We start from the raw sequence: 15,406 nt of genomic DNA, 5'->3' as shown, positions 1-15,406 counted from the left end.
TTGCCACCCCACGGACCGTAGCCCGCCAGGCTCCTCTGTTCATGGGGATTCTCCAGGCAAGAATACTGGAGTGGGTTGCCATTTCCTTCCCCAGGTGATCTTCCCAATCCAGGGATCGAACCTGGGTCTCCTGCACTGCAGGGAGATTCTGTACCACTGAGCCATCAGGGAAGCCCATTCTAAGCTTACGTCCTCCCAAAACTTTGAAGGAGCTTAAGTTAATTTAGAGAGAGAGGAATAAACATAGTTGATCCAGACATTGGCTACTGCATAAGGTGGACAACGGCCTAGGGGAACTTATGGGACTGGTTCGTCTGTGTGTTGGGGTCTGAAAGCGGCCCATGCTTTTATTGGCAAAGCACATGACTTTGAGAGCACATGACTTCCCCCGCCCCCAATAACCACCCCCTTTCTGGGTGAATTGGTCACAGTGCCCAGCTGTGGCAGCGAAGGCTGCAAACCCAGATCTTCTTGCGTGCAGCCTGGCGAAATGTCAGGATGCCCCGATAATGCCAGGGAGGCACGGGAAGGGTGAGCGGAGACATGTACGGGGACCACGGGGGCACAGAGAAGGGAGGGAGGCAAGGGTCAGCAGCCCACGCACCCCACCCCCCACAGCCCGGTCCTGGTGCCTAGGCTCTCCCGGGGGTCTGCCGCCCACTCTCCCTTCCGCCCCTGACGCTCTTCTGGTGAAGCGCTGGCAGACATACCTGCATTCCTTGGATTCCGAGGCATAGGGCAGCGAGCAGTCCCTGTGTTCAGTAGCCATGCGATGTCCATCTGCACAGCAAGCCTCCATGGGGACGTCTGCGCCCACTGTGCGGGGAGGAGAACAGGGTGACAGGAGGCAGGCGACTCACACCGCCCCCAGGGCCCCTGGGATGGGCAGCCTCCCTCAGGTGGCCGAGGGCACCCCCCTCCCGGCCGCACCATCTGGATGCTGCCTCACAGCATCCCGGGCTGATGCTGAAGCAGCCTTCAGTCACCCGACAAGCACTGGGGCTGGGGCTAGGAGACCCAGGAGCGTGCTCCTCCTGAAAAGGCCTGAGACCTCAACCACGAGCTTCCCAAAACCATTCTGTCGGGGCTGCGGCTCAGCACCCAGGATCCCTGCTCTGGGGCCAGAGGCTGGGGACGCAGACAGCCCGGTGGTCAGGGTGTCCAGGACACGACCAACCCCACTCCTGCGGGGGTCACTAAAGGCAAACAGTGCAGAATGGAGGTGGCCTGGAGCACCCCCCAAACTGGAACAACCAAGGAAGGCTTCCCCTGAGAGTACAAAGTGAACACCCAGGGGGAGGGTGCCGCAGGAGCAGAGCCCAGAGGAGGGAACGGATACCCAGGGGCTTCAAATGCAGCCAGCCAGCTCTAGGGAGAAGCAAGGAGCCTGCATTTCTGAGACCCACTCTGCGCTCTCATTTAATCGTCATTGCCACTTGCTAGGGCATCAGAACTGAAGCTGGTGACGGTTTCTGCCCCAGATTTGTCACAGATTTGCCTCTGCTTACAAAAAGGAAAGATGGCCGCTGGCACACCCACGCCCTCGCGGCTGCACCGGGCACCCAGCCCTCCATCCGCAGCCCAGGCTGCCCCCTGACGGGGCCCCCGGCTCCCAGAAGGACAGGACCCCATGGTTACCAGAGGGAGGAGCCGCCAGGCACCAAGGTGCCCTCAGCCCCAGGTCCTTCCACGGCCAGGAGGGGGTGAGAGGGGCGACTGCCTCTGCACCCGGGGGGAAGGTCACCTCTGGGCCAGACATTTCAAAATTGGACTTTAGGAGCATGTTTTCTCATGGCTGGCTTTTGTGCACCCCATGGGATAAATCCCACCAGGCTTGGCAGCGTTTCCTGGCACCGACGGCCTTGGGTGTTCTGTTTGAGCCCACCGTCCTTCAAAGGCCCAGCCCTCGAGGTGACCCCAGAAGAGAGGGCCATTCCTGGACTCAGCTCAAAGCCAGAGTGTCCAGTAACACCGGCTGTGACGACCTGCCCACAGTTACCTCGAGAGCCTCTGGGGACAAACTATGCCTGGAGCCCCGAGGCAGCAAGTGGTCACCCCCAGAAGATCCAGTGGGCATGGTCCATGCTGGCGTGAAGAGCCAGAGCCTAGACAGGACATTTCTTTTTAAATTATTTTTTATTCATTTACTTTTTAACACCGAAAGCGTTTTGCATTGAGGTATAGTCAATTAACAATGTTGTGGTAGTTTCAAGCGAACAGCGAAGAAACTCAGCCATATATAAACATGTATCCATTCTCCCCCAAATCCTTCTCCCATCCAGGCTGGCACATAACATTGAGCAGAGTTCCATGTGCTACGCAATGTCTTTGTTAATATCCATCTTAAACATAGCAGTGTGTACATGACCTTCCTAAAGCCCCTAACTATCCCTTACCCCTGGCAACCATAAATCGGTTTTCTAAGTCTGTGAGTCTCTTCCTGCTTTGCAAGTTCATTTGTATCATTTCTTTTTAGATTCCACATACAAGGGATGTCCCATGGCATTTCTCCTCTTCTGTCTGCCTTACTTCCCTCAGGATGACCATCTCTAGGTCCATCCACGTTGCTGCAAATGGACCGGCCACTTCCTGAGCAAGAGAAGAAAGGGCCTCACCAAGTCCCCTACCGGTGACCCCAGGATCCCCATCCCAGGGCTTCCAGGGAGCGCTGAGCAGAAGATCCACCCGCCCAACCCCGGCCTGGCAGTGGGAGCCCCGGGGGGCTGATTAAGGGCAAGGGTCCACCCCAGAGCAAAGCCTGCCGGCCCACTGCCACCCGGCCACTCGACCCCTCCGCACCACAGCTCTCCCGGTCCATGCTCCCCCCCATTGCCGTTTGGCGACTGTGGGGGACACCGTGGGCTGGGGCCCAGATAGTAATAAAATGAGTGTCACTGGCTTCTCAAATGAGAGGTCCCCCATGAGGGGGAGACTTTTGGTTGCGGGGATGACCTCCAGGGATCCCACTCCTTCCTTCCTTCATTTTTGTTCCAACTGATTTTAAGGAAAGCATTCAGAAACACCAGACCTGAGCTGTCCCAGATACAATGCCCGTGGTTCACTCGCAGGATGACTGTGACCAGCCACGTGGCCGGACGCTGAGGCTGATATGCCCTATGCTGTCCCCCCGCAGCCCAACCCCAGCGGGCCCCACTTAGCTCTCCCACCTGCGGCCTTGCCCCTTGGGGCTCTCATAGCCCCTCCAGCCCTGGCCCACCCCACCCCCATCCCATCCAGTCTCTCCCCACCTCCTGCAGCCTGCCTGCCAGCAGCCCAGCCTGGAGCAAACTCTCCATCGACATGTGTCTGCCTCGCCCTCCCACCCACGCAGAGCTGGGCCTGCTTCTCGTCCCGGACCTCAGCTCAAAGCTGGCCCTTCGCACCGACAGGGTTGAGTAGGAAGAGGGTCAGCTATGGAGCCGGACAAGGCTCAGCGCTTGCTTGCTCTGTGACCCTCCCTGGGCAGGACGCTTCACCTCTCTGAGCCACAGCTTCCTCGGCAGCAAAATGGGGGCTCACGATACCTTTGCAGAGTGGCTGAGGAGACGGGTAGAACTCATAAAGTTCCGAGCACACAGGGGGCTCCAGTAAACAGTGGCTGCGCGACCCGTGAAAGGAACAAAGGAAATCTGCTTGCCGTTGCCGTGAGGAATGGGGGCGCCATGGCCCCCTCCTGGGGTGCAGAACGGCTGGGGCATGAGTGGCAGCTCCTACGCCTCCCTCAACTCCGAGAGAGGTGAGCACGAGGAAAGCTCAGACTCCCGCAGCTGGCTCGGCAGGGCAAGAACTTTGTGCCCCAAGCTGCAGAAACATTTGGAAATGATTCCCGCTGGGGAGCCCTGAGCACTTTGAAGCTTATTCTCAGTAGAACAATAAAATGTGAAGTCCTTCCCTCAATCCAGAAACTTGGAATGCCCCCAGAATGCTCCAAGCTGCCCTAGAGCTGGAACTCCCAGCGACCGGGGTCAGCACACCCTCCTTGGTGGGAGGTGACCCCCCAAACACTCCCCCATCAGAGGGGTCACAGGGAGCCCACGGCGAGGCGGGATGGTGACTCGGCAGAGGTCAGAGCAGACAGAACACTGCCATCTTCCTCGTAACAGCCCTACACGGGAGGGTCCCCTTGGAGACAGCCCTCCAACCCCTCACCCCTTAAATTCCTGCTTATGCCACCGTGCCAGGACACGTAGCTTCGCCTCCAGCCCACTCCCCCTCTCTGGACACCTACACCACTTCTGATATTTCACTACAGGAACAAATAGCTCTGGATTGAACATCTTCTCCACCTGTCCACCTTGTCTTCAGATTCCAAAGGTCCCCAACTTGGCTACTCCACTGAAACCAGGTTGAGTGCAACACGCTATCTTTCCTTGTGTCCCATTGACATCGGTTATGTACGCATCCTTGGGTCAAAATTACTTTGGGTAACTTTCCCATGATTGTTGTTCTGGGGAGCTGAGCACCCAACATTAAACAAAAACCCTTCTTTCAAACTGTTATTATTGCTTTCTGGAGGTGATGGGAGGACCCCCTGCCAGCATCACTTCTCCCAACCACACTAGGCAGGGACTCAGCACCATTGGCAGGAGGGGAAAGAGGGACGGAATTCTAGGCTGTGGCCTCACTTGTCACAGGGCACATGGGTAGGCCGGGCGGGAGGCAAGAAGAGAACTGAGGTGTCAACCCCACCTGACGCTACACCTCACCGGTATCAAGGGTTTCTGCAGCAGCCAATGGCAATTGGCCCACCAGCAGACCCTGAAACCATCTCCCAAAGGGAATAAAATGGAAGAGACCTCAGGCACAGCCTCCGTGTCTGAGCCACCTTCCTAAACCATACCATGAGAGCAACCTGGAGCGACAAGGCCATCACCGCTATTTTGGTCCCCAAGCCTGGAAGCAATGCCACTCACTCACACCCAGCACGTGCTCATTGGTCACTCAATGCCCGTCCTGGGCAGGAAGCACTTTTTAGAGAGAAGTGGAGCTTCGGGCAGGTCTGGAATCTTTTCCCTCGGGTTACTTCCCTCTCTAAGAAGAAACCTCAGCAAAGCACCGTTTTCATCTCCAGTCTGTGTGATCTGACTGTGTGGATGAGACCCACAAAGGCGGAAGCCTGAGACCATGTCCTTCCAAACTCTGGGGCATCAGAATGCCCTTCACGCACATGGAACGCTGAGATATGAGATGGTGGTTGGTTAGCTCTCTACTTGGTTTTATTTTAACCCCCTCATTGGGGAAAATGAAGAGTTAAAGCAAGGCTCGCAGCCCAGCTGCCCCACGGCACAGCCTGAAGCCGCAGCCAAGAGCTGGAGGGGGTCCCCATGGAGTGCAGGACCCGCATAACTGGGAAGCCTGAGCTGCCATGAGATGCCAACGGGAAATTCCAACCAGACTGAACAATGCCAGACTCAGCCCATCCCCACCCCCTGCAGGGCCCCCCACCACCCAAGCCTGGGGAGCCAGCAGACATCCCTCTTAGGACTCTTCCGTGCGCCAGGCTCCTTCTGAGCCGGGAGTGTGGGCTCCAGAATCAGGACTCTGTCTTCAAGGAGATGACAACCCAGGGAGATGCCAGGAGACTGTTCCCGGGTGTGTCCCAGCACCTCTGCATCCCTCTGCGGCCGAGGATGAGGACTGACCCATCTCCCTCCTCGAGGCCCCCAGCCTCCCCGGGAGGAAGCAGGGGGCATTGAGACTGCTCTTATGGCTCCAGTCCCACCCCCAGCATTAGAACAGCTGGTGCCCACACACCCCCTGGACACCAGCCCCCAGCAGAGAGACGGGGTCTCAGATAGAGAACCAGCTGAAAGGAGGCAGCGAGAGACAGGACCAGAAGGCACACCCCTGAGAAGGTGAAGAGAAGCCCACTCCACGCCACTCCCTCCAGGCAGCTCATGTGATCTCCTGGACCAACCCCCGAGGACATGCGGGCCACCCTCCTTCTGCCCCCATCTCTCCAGCATCTCCCCCTGCAGGACCCAGCTCTTCTGCTTCCCCCTCACCTCTCAGAACACGTGGGCACACCTGGCAAGTCTCCTCTGCACCCGGCTTTTGGAAACTGAAGCTCTGCCAGGCTGGGGGTTCCAGGTCCACTCCTCTGCTCGGACTAGCTCATTCACACCCATTCAAAGGCCCTCTCCTCCAGGAAGTCCTCCAGAACCACCGCCCCCCCACACACACACCCATGCACACACGCAAACACGGGGCAGCGGCCTTTCCTTTCGTGGTCTCTTTGCTCCCCTAACTTCCCAGCACTTTGGCACAAATAATTAACTGTGTGTGTCCCAGTGCCATGAGGGCTGGACAGAAGACTCATTCTGCCCCTGGCCCCATGGCTGTCCCAGAGCCAGGAAGTGTCCAGGAAGAGACGGACAGATGAATGATCTCATGTGATCTGAGCAACTCTGGACACAGGGGATGGAAAGAGATGAAGCCCGTTGCCCAAGGCCATGGGACAAACAGGCAGCATTCGAGTCCAGCTGTGACTCTAAAGCTGACACCCACCCACCGTAAAACCAGAAACGGTGGCTTCTCCCTGAAGCTGGACTTAGAAAAATGGGAGACTTTTCAGGTGGAAAGACGAGTGAGGCGATTTGTTCAGCGTCCTGCTTTCGAAACACGACGAGAGAGCCAAGCTGCCCATGTTCAAATCCTGGTGCTGCCACGAAGCAGCTGTGTGTCCACAGCCACCCTGCCTGGCCTCTCTGTGCCCGAGGTGGGGGCGGTCATACCAATGATGGAAAAGGTGCAGCGGGTTTCGGAGAGAAGGCTCACATCAAAACGAGACGCACATGTAGGTTAACAAAACTTTCAGGACTTTTCACTCCGGCAGGCAACACAAGTCAGAGGGAAAAATGGGTTCAAGACAAATACAGGCTCATAAAAAAAGAAAAGAAAAATACTGGTTCAAGCCATTAGCACAAAGACACTCTGAGAGCTGGCCTCTAAAAGCCAGCCCTGGCAGCCTCCTAGCTGCCACCCCGGGCCCTGGGGACACCCCCGAGGAGGGGTCCTCTCTGCTCTTCCCTCCTCAAACTGACTGGAGGGCTCAGTGCGTCCCGCCCTTGTTCCCTCTTCTTCCACCCCCGCCTCCCTGGGTGGTCCCGTCCAGCTTCACCCTCGGGCAGAAACTCCCTCATTTCTGTCTGTCCAGACTCCACCCGGACGTCTAACAGGAGATCTAAGGTGTCCACTCGGGACTCCGAGGCCCACCCCGTCCCGCTTCTCCGCCTCAGTAATTAGCAGTCATCCTGCCTCCGGAGGCTGAGGCCAAAATAACTGGGTCAGCCTGAATGATTCCAGCTCCCTCACCGTCCACATCAAGTCCTCAGCAAGTCCTAAGTCCTGTCCACTCAACCTCCCCAACTCTCTAGATCTGTCTGCTTCTCCCCAGCCCCCAGGCCACCACCCTCTCCAGGGCATCCCTCACCCTGGACCCTGCAGGAGCCTCGCCCCCACCCCCCATCTTATTCAGCTTCCCTTCTGGTCTCCCTGCAATCCATCCACCATCCATCAACAGAGGGGCTGCTGGAAACGTGAGGCAAGGGGTGTCACTCCTCTGCTTAAGAGCCTCCGGCCCCGGGGCATTTGGGATAAAATCCACAGCCCGCAGCCTGGCTTTTAAGGCCCTGCACAGACTGCCGTGGCCCCCCCACCTCCCCTCCCGTCACTCCATCCGTGGTCCCTCTGACACAGCGGGTCCCACCTGGAGGCCTGTGTACGCCTTCCGTCCCGTTTGCCCAAACGCTCCTCCCCAGGTCTTTTCACAGACGGCTCCCTGCCGCTGACGTCTGAGCTCCAGGATCACTGCGCCCGCCACCCACCTGAGGGCCACCGGAGTCCCGCAGTCACCCGTTACCGTCACCGGGGCAGAGGGCCCCACGGGACTTCCTGTGAGCACATCTGTTTCTGTGTTTACTCTCAAGGGCGTATAGTGGCTTCAGGGGTGTCCCCTAGAAAAGACACATCCGTGTCCTGACGCCTGGAACCTAAGAATGTGAGCTTATTGGGAATAAGGGTCCTAGCAGCTGTAACTAAGGATCTCCCAGTGACGTCATCCTGGATTATCCGGGCGAGTCCTAAGTCCCAGGACAAGTGTCCCTAGAGGTGCACAGAGGAGACGGCCACGGGAAGACGGGGGCAGAGGCTGGAGGCTCACCCCCTTGGCTCTGGGCCCCTGGCGTGGGGAAGGAGTGACCAGGGGCCCGTGCCCACGGGATCCCCCAGGAAGTCAGGGACGGAGCCGGGTGGGAATCTGGTTTCCTGGCCCTGGCCAGGCTGGCACGTCTGTGGTGGGACAAGCACTGGGGGCTCTGGCTGCTCAGAGGGGGCTCCTAAGCCCCTCCCCAGGGGGCGGGGAGGGGGGCCTGACTCAGGCCGCAGCTGAGGGAGAGAAGGACCAAGTTGGGCCCCGGGCTGGACGGCCCGACCAGCACTGCACAGGCTCATCCACGGATCCGCTCTCCCGCCCTGTCAAGCCAGCCGTGAGCCCCTCAAGGGCCCCGGTTGCCGTCTCCTCCCTAGCACACCGCCCCCCCTCTGCCATGGAAACACCTGTCCTTTGTAACGAGCCCCTCGGCTGCACAGTGAAACGGAGCAGGGCCTTAAGTTCGTCCCTTCCCCCACCACGTCCTCTGCCTGCCTCCGCTCTGTGGAAAACTTGAGTCAAAGCAGTTTAATCAGAGAAATGAGGAACACAGAAGCAAAGGGAAACAGTCAGAGGAGACCAAAGAATAACAGCGTCATCAGTGGGCACAGTCGAGGACCGCTGGTTCTTTCTCAAGGACTATAGATAATACTCTGAGCCATGTCCTCTGAGCTGCCTTACAGATACTGAAGCCCCAGGTAGAAGAAGTTAACTGCACGATGACCAGACTGTACCCACGACAGAAGCTGCCACGATTTCAAGAACTGGTCTCAAAGAAATGGGAACAGATGGACCCCGGAACTGAAGATTAAGTGAACCTGAAACAAGCAAGATGACGCCAGTCAGACCACCGGTGAGCAATCTGAAGATGACGCTCAGAGCTGACTGTGCTGTTTCTGTGTGTAGCCTGCCCCCCCGCCCCGACTTCTGTCTATGAAAGCTCTTGCCCACAGTCTGCCAGTGGAGGGGGGGAGTTGGCCTTTGGAGAGATAGATGTCTGCCCTCCCCCTGCCCAGTTGCGGGCACCTAAAATAAAGCAAACTTTCCTTTCCACCAACCTGCCCTGTTTACTGGCTTTTGGGTGGCGAGCAGCCGGATCCCACACTCTTTCGGTAACAGGAGCGCTCAATTATTGGACTGAAGTGTCCGTCCAGTCGAGTGGTTAGGCGCATGGAGTCCCGTGTCCTCTACTGATAACGCACATTGTCGTGAGCAAGGACTGGTTGCCGGGACCGGCTCTGAAATGCTAGAGCTCAGTGTTTTCATGCTAACGGGCTGAGCCAGTATTTTTTTTTTTTGAACCTGTTCTTCCTTTTGGGTCACGTCGCCTGTTGGAGTGACTGCTCTGTTGCTCAATCTCTAAGTCATGTCTGACTCTTTGCGACCCCATGGACGGTAGCCCACCAGGTTTCCTTTGTCCATGGGGATTTCCAGGCAAGAATACTGGAGTGGGTTGCCATTTCCTTCTCCAGGGGATCTTCCCAACCCAGGGATCGAACCTGCGTCTCCAGCATCGGCAAGTGGATTCTTTACCACTGAGCCACCTGGGAACCCAGCAGTAAAATGGGAATAACAGTTGTACCTACTTCATGGGGTTGTTGACAGCGCTAAATTAGTGACTAAATGTAAAAGACTTCAATTATAATAAGTTCCTAGAGCAGAGAGCTTTCCTTCCACATTTAAGGAAACAGAGCAGAAAGCGTGTGGGAGTCGGTCAGGCTCTCTCGGGTCACTTTAGGGTCCAGTCTCCTAACCTGGTGGAGTGCCCGCTCCCACCCCTGGGTGGGCTGGCGTAGGACACTCCTGATGACATGCAGGCAGCTGGCTCCCTCCCGCCCCAGCCTCTTGTCAGGACCAGCCTTGGGGGTTAAAGGCAGTGACCAGTAGAAAGAGTGACGGCCGCATGGCACAGCTCCAGTCCGGCCGTGCCTGCTGCAAGCTGGATAACCAGGGACACATGACTTGCCCTCAGCGCCACACTCTCTCAGCACTAAGCTCCCCTCCAGGCTGAAGGATCTCTGACCCCAGGAGTTGACCTAATAGGTTCCCACCCACCTCGTTTCGTTTGAAACCATTACAAGGAAACTGGAATCATGTGAAGCCTGCACAAGCATTTATTAATGAAATTGTTATGATCTGATGTTTTGCAAAAGAAAAACCTTTTATTGTGTGAGATATGCTGGTGAAATACTCGTGCGCCCTATTAGAATTGTTTTCCTGCAAAGTTGCTCCACCCACCGCATCCATTGCTCACAGAGCCCCCCCTTCAGAGGAATGGCAGAGGCTGTCTGGATGGTGTTGGGGAGGGGGCTCCCGAGGAAGCTCCCCAAGCACAAGGTGGGGGCAGAACTCCTGGAAGCCCCACGTTCTCACTCGCCTTCTCAACCTTTGTCCATGGTGACCCTCCCCACCCTCCATCTGCTCCTTCACATCCCAGTTTGCATGCCACTTCCTCCAGGAAGTCTTCCCTGACTCACTCCCAGCTGGAGTTGGTCTGTAACCATCTACTTTTCAGGATCTCCCAGAAGTTATGCCCTATGGGCAGAAGTCTCCAGTCTTTCCTCCTCTCTGCCACATCCCCAGGACCTAGAACAAGGTCTGGCACAGAGCTGGCCCTCGGCAGATACCTCACGTACAGATGATCAAACGCCTAAGGAGGCCAGCTGAGCCCACTTTGCATGACCTTTACCAATACGGCTTTGGCACCCGAGAGCTGCCTCCCTCTCAGCTCCTGGCTGGGGACATGCAGTCTCAGGAGTGCAGTCTTGGGGAAAAGGACACTGTCCTACTCTAGGAAGGGGACAACACACATAACAAGTAATAATGACACAGCTCCACGACAGGCAGCCTACGGTCTTGCCCTCAATCCTCCTGCGTGCTTAGTTGTGACCGACTCTTTGCAACACCACGGACTGCAGCCCGCCAGGCTCCTCTGTCCACGGGATTTCCCAGGCACGAATATTGGAGCCGGTTGCCATTTCCCTCTCCAGGGCATCTTCCCAACCCAGCAGTCGAACCGGTGTCTCCTGCTTTGCAGGCGGATTCTGTACCACTGAGCCACCCGGGAAGCCCCCTCAATCCTCAGAGACCTAAAAAGTCGGTTTCTGTTATGTCCATTTTACAAATGAGAACCCAGGTCATCCCGTGGTTCTTTTCTGAGGGACGACAGGCAAAGCTGTTGTCAGTTCCAGAAATGAGCTCTCCTAGAAGCCTGCTGGGTGCCCAAGGGGAGTGAGCCACCCTCCTCCCCCACCACCATCAGGGCACAAACGCACCCAAGGTGGGGTGGCCCCGGGCAGTGCTGGAGGGGGCGTAACCTGGAGCTGTGGCCCCCCAGAAGAGGCCCTGGCGCCACCCTCCAAGACACCCTGAGTCTCATTCTCCTGCAGCCCCCCTCAGCCTGTCCAGCCCCCTCCACCCGACTGGGAGACTTCCGGAGCAGCCGCGGTGCAGCCGCGTGTTTTCAGGCCAAGTCCTCCCTCCCCTTTGTTCTCCTCCCAGCGACGTTCTCTGTGATCAGTCGGAGAGGCTGCCCGGCTGGAGCCAGAGGCCAAGAAAGTCTTGGAGAAAACACAACCGTCTTTCCCAACACCCTCCTCCTCTCTTATTCCCTCCCACCCTGGCTCTTAGGAAGGCCCAACGGGACAGACAAAAGGATGCAGGACAGACCGGCAGTTCCCACTCTGCCCCCGTCGCTCAAAAGTGCAGCACCCCTCTGCCTTCCTGTGGCCTGGTCACCAAATGGGTGTCCGAAGAATAGCTAAAAGGCTCAACATCAAGGCCTTTTCCGCGACCACTTTTAAACTGCACATTTCCTCTGGGACCCCCTCAGCTCTATGGGGGTGGGTGGGGACAGTGTCACTCTCGGCCTTACAAGGCTTCGGGAAACTTATAGCGTCTGAGTTTGCAGGTACAGAAAGGAACCTGGCAGATCTCTCCCGTTCTCTCACCCCAAACCATACCAAACTTGTTGAAATTCAAGAAAGGGACCTCCCCAAAGATACAGGCATTCTCATCAGTGGGCAAAGGAGAGAGGCTTCTTTACCCGCTTCAAGTGAGGGCCTGCTCTAGGAAGAAGACGGCAGCAAGCCATCAGTCAGGGCCGGGGAGCCACCCCAGCCTAGCATGCCTCGGCACTCCTTCAAAGCTGGGCTCTGCCAGCCTGCAGGGGACCCTTCTCACACCGGAGGTGGGACAGCGGTGGAGGGTCTGGGGACTCGCCCTCAGCAAAGCCCAACTACACCTTCTCTCTGCGACTCAGTTCCCTGTGTGTTAGACACAGGAGGTGCCGGGGCCCCCTGGGCTTTTGATCCAGCCAGCTGTCCCCTGAATTCCCTTCCTCCCCTGCCTGCCAGACCAGCTCCCGCTCAAGCACCCTCTCCTCCAAGAAGCCTCCCATCAACCCCCGGGCCAGGATGGCTCTCACTGTCCGTACTGAGCCCCATTCCTCCACCCACGACACGTCCCAGGCACAGGCCCGCGCCCGGAACAGACAGGGCTCCGTGAAGGTCTGCGGCAAAGGGGGCCAGGGAGCCAAGAAACCTATGCAGAGCCCTCCCCGCCCCCACCCCCAGCCTCCCCGGGACCCCTGAATCCCCGCAAGGCATTAGCTGGGACAAGTGACCTTTGACAGAGGAAGGGGAGTGGTCACCAGAGAGTTTAAAAGCTCAACTAAGCCAGAGATAAAGAACTGGAGATGCTGAGGGTGGTCGGAGCCCTAATCTGCGCCTGGCCCCAGGAGGGCTGGCCTGGCTAATGACTGATGAGCAACTGGGGTCAGTGGAGAGGTCAGAGGTCATGGCTGTGATTGGCAGGGCCTTTGTGGTCACCCCTGAGGAGCGAGGCCTTGAGGATTAAGGGAGAAAGGATGAGCTGGGTGCTCGCCATTCCAGCGCTGTCAGTCCCAGGGCTGGGGGCTCTGCTGGTGGAGACCCCCTTGCACCCCCTTGCCACCAGGCGGCTGGGTTTGGAGGTGGCCCGACCCCGGCCGCACTGAATATGGAGGCTGGCAGCACCTCCGTCTTGGGGTCCTCAGTGTCCCAGGAGGGCAGACAGCGGTCTCCCCACACACAGCTGCGACCCTGAACACCTCCAGACTACACCCTTCCTCTCGGCCGCCTTCACCAGCGCCCCCTACTCCATGACGGGTGCTGTGTCTTGAGCAATTTACCCATCCCCACCCCCCAGTCTGTTTTCCCAACAGAACGCTGGGTACCACAGCCCCTGCATAAGGGTGGAGGTGGGAGGAGTGAGAATAGGTAAGCCAAGGGCGCTCCAGGGACAAGGGGCAGCCACTGGGGGTAGGGGTGGGGCGGGGGGAGGGGGAGGGGAGGGTGGGGGAGGGGCGGCGACCTGGCCACCACCAGCCTTCTTCTCCCCTAGCCGGCACTTTGGCCCCGGCGGGTGGATGGGCGCTAGGGTGGGCAGGGTTTGGAAGTGAGAAGACCTGCGGGAGAATGTGTTTGGAGGCATCCGTCTCTAGAACAAGTCCCCAAGTCAGCGGAGGTGATCAGGATGGAAACCAGGAGGCGGGTAGTTGGGGGGTGGCGGGGGGAGCGCCGCGGGGCAGCTCAGAGGCCCCAGGACCGCCGACGGGGGCGCAGCTCCGGGCTGCGTCCCCAGGCGCCGGCAGTCCCAAAAGTCCCACGGGGCGCGGGGTCCCCAGGGGTCGGGGGTGGGGGTGGGGGAGTCACTCAAGCGGGGGCCGTGGACTCGGGGCGCCCCCTCCCTTCCGACGTCCCCCTGCGCCCCTACCTCGGGCCGCCAGCAGCGAGAGGCCGCCGAGCAGCAGCAGCGGCAGCGGGACCCGGCGCGACGGGGCGGCGCGCTCCATGGGCGGCGGGCGGACAAAGGCGCGGGGCGCGGCTCTGGGCTTCGGGCAGCGCGGGCTCCAAGCTCCGGCCGAGCCTCCGCAGCCAACGCTGGGCCCCGGCCGCGCGGTTCAATTATCCCGCCCCGGAGGAGGGCGAGGGGAGGGCGCGGCGGGGGCGGGGCCGCGGGGCGCCCGCTCCCCTCCCCCGGCCGCTCCCCGCCGGGGACCTTCGGGTCCCCTCCCTCCTGGGGTGCCCTCCCTCCTGGCACCCATCCTCGAAGGGCGCGCAGGCCCACGGCCGGGGCGGGGACAGGGACCCCAAACTTCTCCCCGGTGTGGGGGCCTGGGAAAGGGGGGGCGCGATCGGCGGGAAGCACCCCACCCCCACCCCCGCCCACACCCCCACCCGCCCTGCGCGAGTGAAACCCGATCCCCTCCGCACCCATCGGCCATGGCGGGCTGGGTATCAAAGGTTAGCTCCGCCCGGCTCCAGCGAAAGGGCGGGTTGGGGGGGGCGGCCCCATGCAGTGAGGGGTCCCCAGGATCGGAGGCGCCTTTTGAGGGGAAATAAGGACGGTCCATTCGGGGAGCCCCCTGCGGGACTCGGCCCCCGAGTGTTGCCCGGAACCCACAGTCTGCTGGTTTCCCTCCCTCTCCCTCCTGCGCGGGGTCGTCGGGGCTCTGCAGGTCGGTGGTCGACCTCAGTGTGCCCTGAGACTGCCACCTGGCTCTGCCCTCAGGGGACCGCCCGGCAGGCTGACTCCAGCATCCCAACGCCCGTGGAGGGTGATGAATCCCGGACACCCAAGCTCCGGGGAGAAAGAGATTTCTTTTTACCCATGAGGAAGCAGCCTTTGAGCTGGGCCTGCAAAAGCCACTCTGTGTAGGAACTTCATGGCTGCAACCAGTCAGTGATTACTGAGGATGAATTAGTCTGCTGAGCCCAGAAATAGAATTATTTCAAAGAATAAGAAATACAAAGATGTGCAGGTGGAGATGGGAGCAGGGGGATGAGACACACAGGGACACCCTTAGCCAAGTGTCAGGGTTCCCTAACCCAGGAGTCCCACTGGGTTTTATACCAGGCAGAAAGGCATACGCTGTCCTGGGCACTGAGACAAAATCATGGGCCAGAGTGCTCATTGCCAGGCAGTTCAGGACAGCTTCCAACAGGGACAGGCCGAGCTCAGCTGCAGTGGAATGCAGGCACTGGGCAGTCAGCGTGGAGCACTACGCAGCCCTGAAGACGAGCGCTCGACAACCTGGGCAGCTACCGGAAGGCTCGCAGACAAGAGCCACGGTGGAGCCAGCTGCTGAAGAACATTTCCTGCAAGATGTCATGAAGACAGGAACAAGTTACAAGTCAGGAGAGGGATGGGTTAGGGACCAGAGGGGGTCTGAGGTGGCTTTTAGGAAGGGGGGCTGGTTAGGATTTTTTTTTTTTT

General features: G+C 58.9%; 1 protein-coding gene across 2 annotated transcripts in view; it reads right to left on the bottom strand.

The window, feature by feature from the left end:
- FBLN1 (fibulin 1) overlaps positions 1–14,092 on the bottom strand; it is an 81,478-nt gene extending 67,386 nt beyond the window's left edge. The window contains exons 1-2 of one of the 2 annotated variants that reach the window (XM_020888286.2): positions 13,904–14,092; positions 711–816 (exon numbers count right to left, since the gene is read on the bottom strand). In XM_020888286.2, coding sequence (XP_020743945.2) covers positions 711–816; positions 13,904–13,982 — 185 coding nt within the window. In that variant the 5' untranslated portion in view covers positions 13,983–14,092. The remainder of the gene's footprint in view (positions 1–710; positions 817–13,903) is intronic. The other variant, XM_020888285.2, reaches the window with a different exon arrangement.
- Between the last annotated feature and the right edge of the window lie 1,314 nt (positions 14,093–15,406).

Source organism: Odocoileus virginianus, chromosome 23, assembly GCF_023699985.2.
Source record: "Odocoileus virginianus isolate 20LAN1187 ecotype Illinois chromosome 23, Ovbor_1.2, whole genome shotgun sequence".
NCBI lineage: Eukaryota > Metazoa > Chordata > Mammalia > Artiodactyla > Cervidae > Odocoileus > Odocoileus virginianus.
Note: the sequence above shows the minus strand (reverse complement) of the source record. Positions and strands in the feature narration are given on the sequence as shown.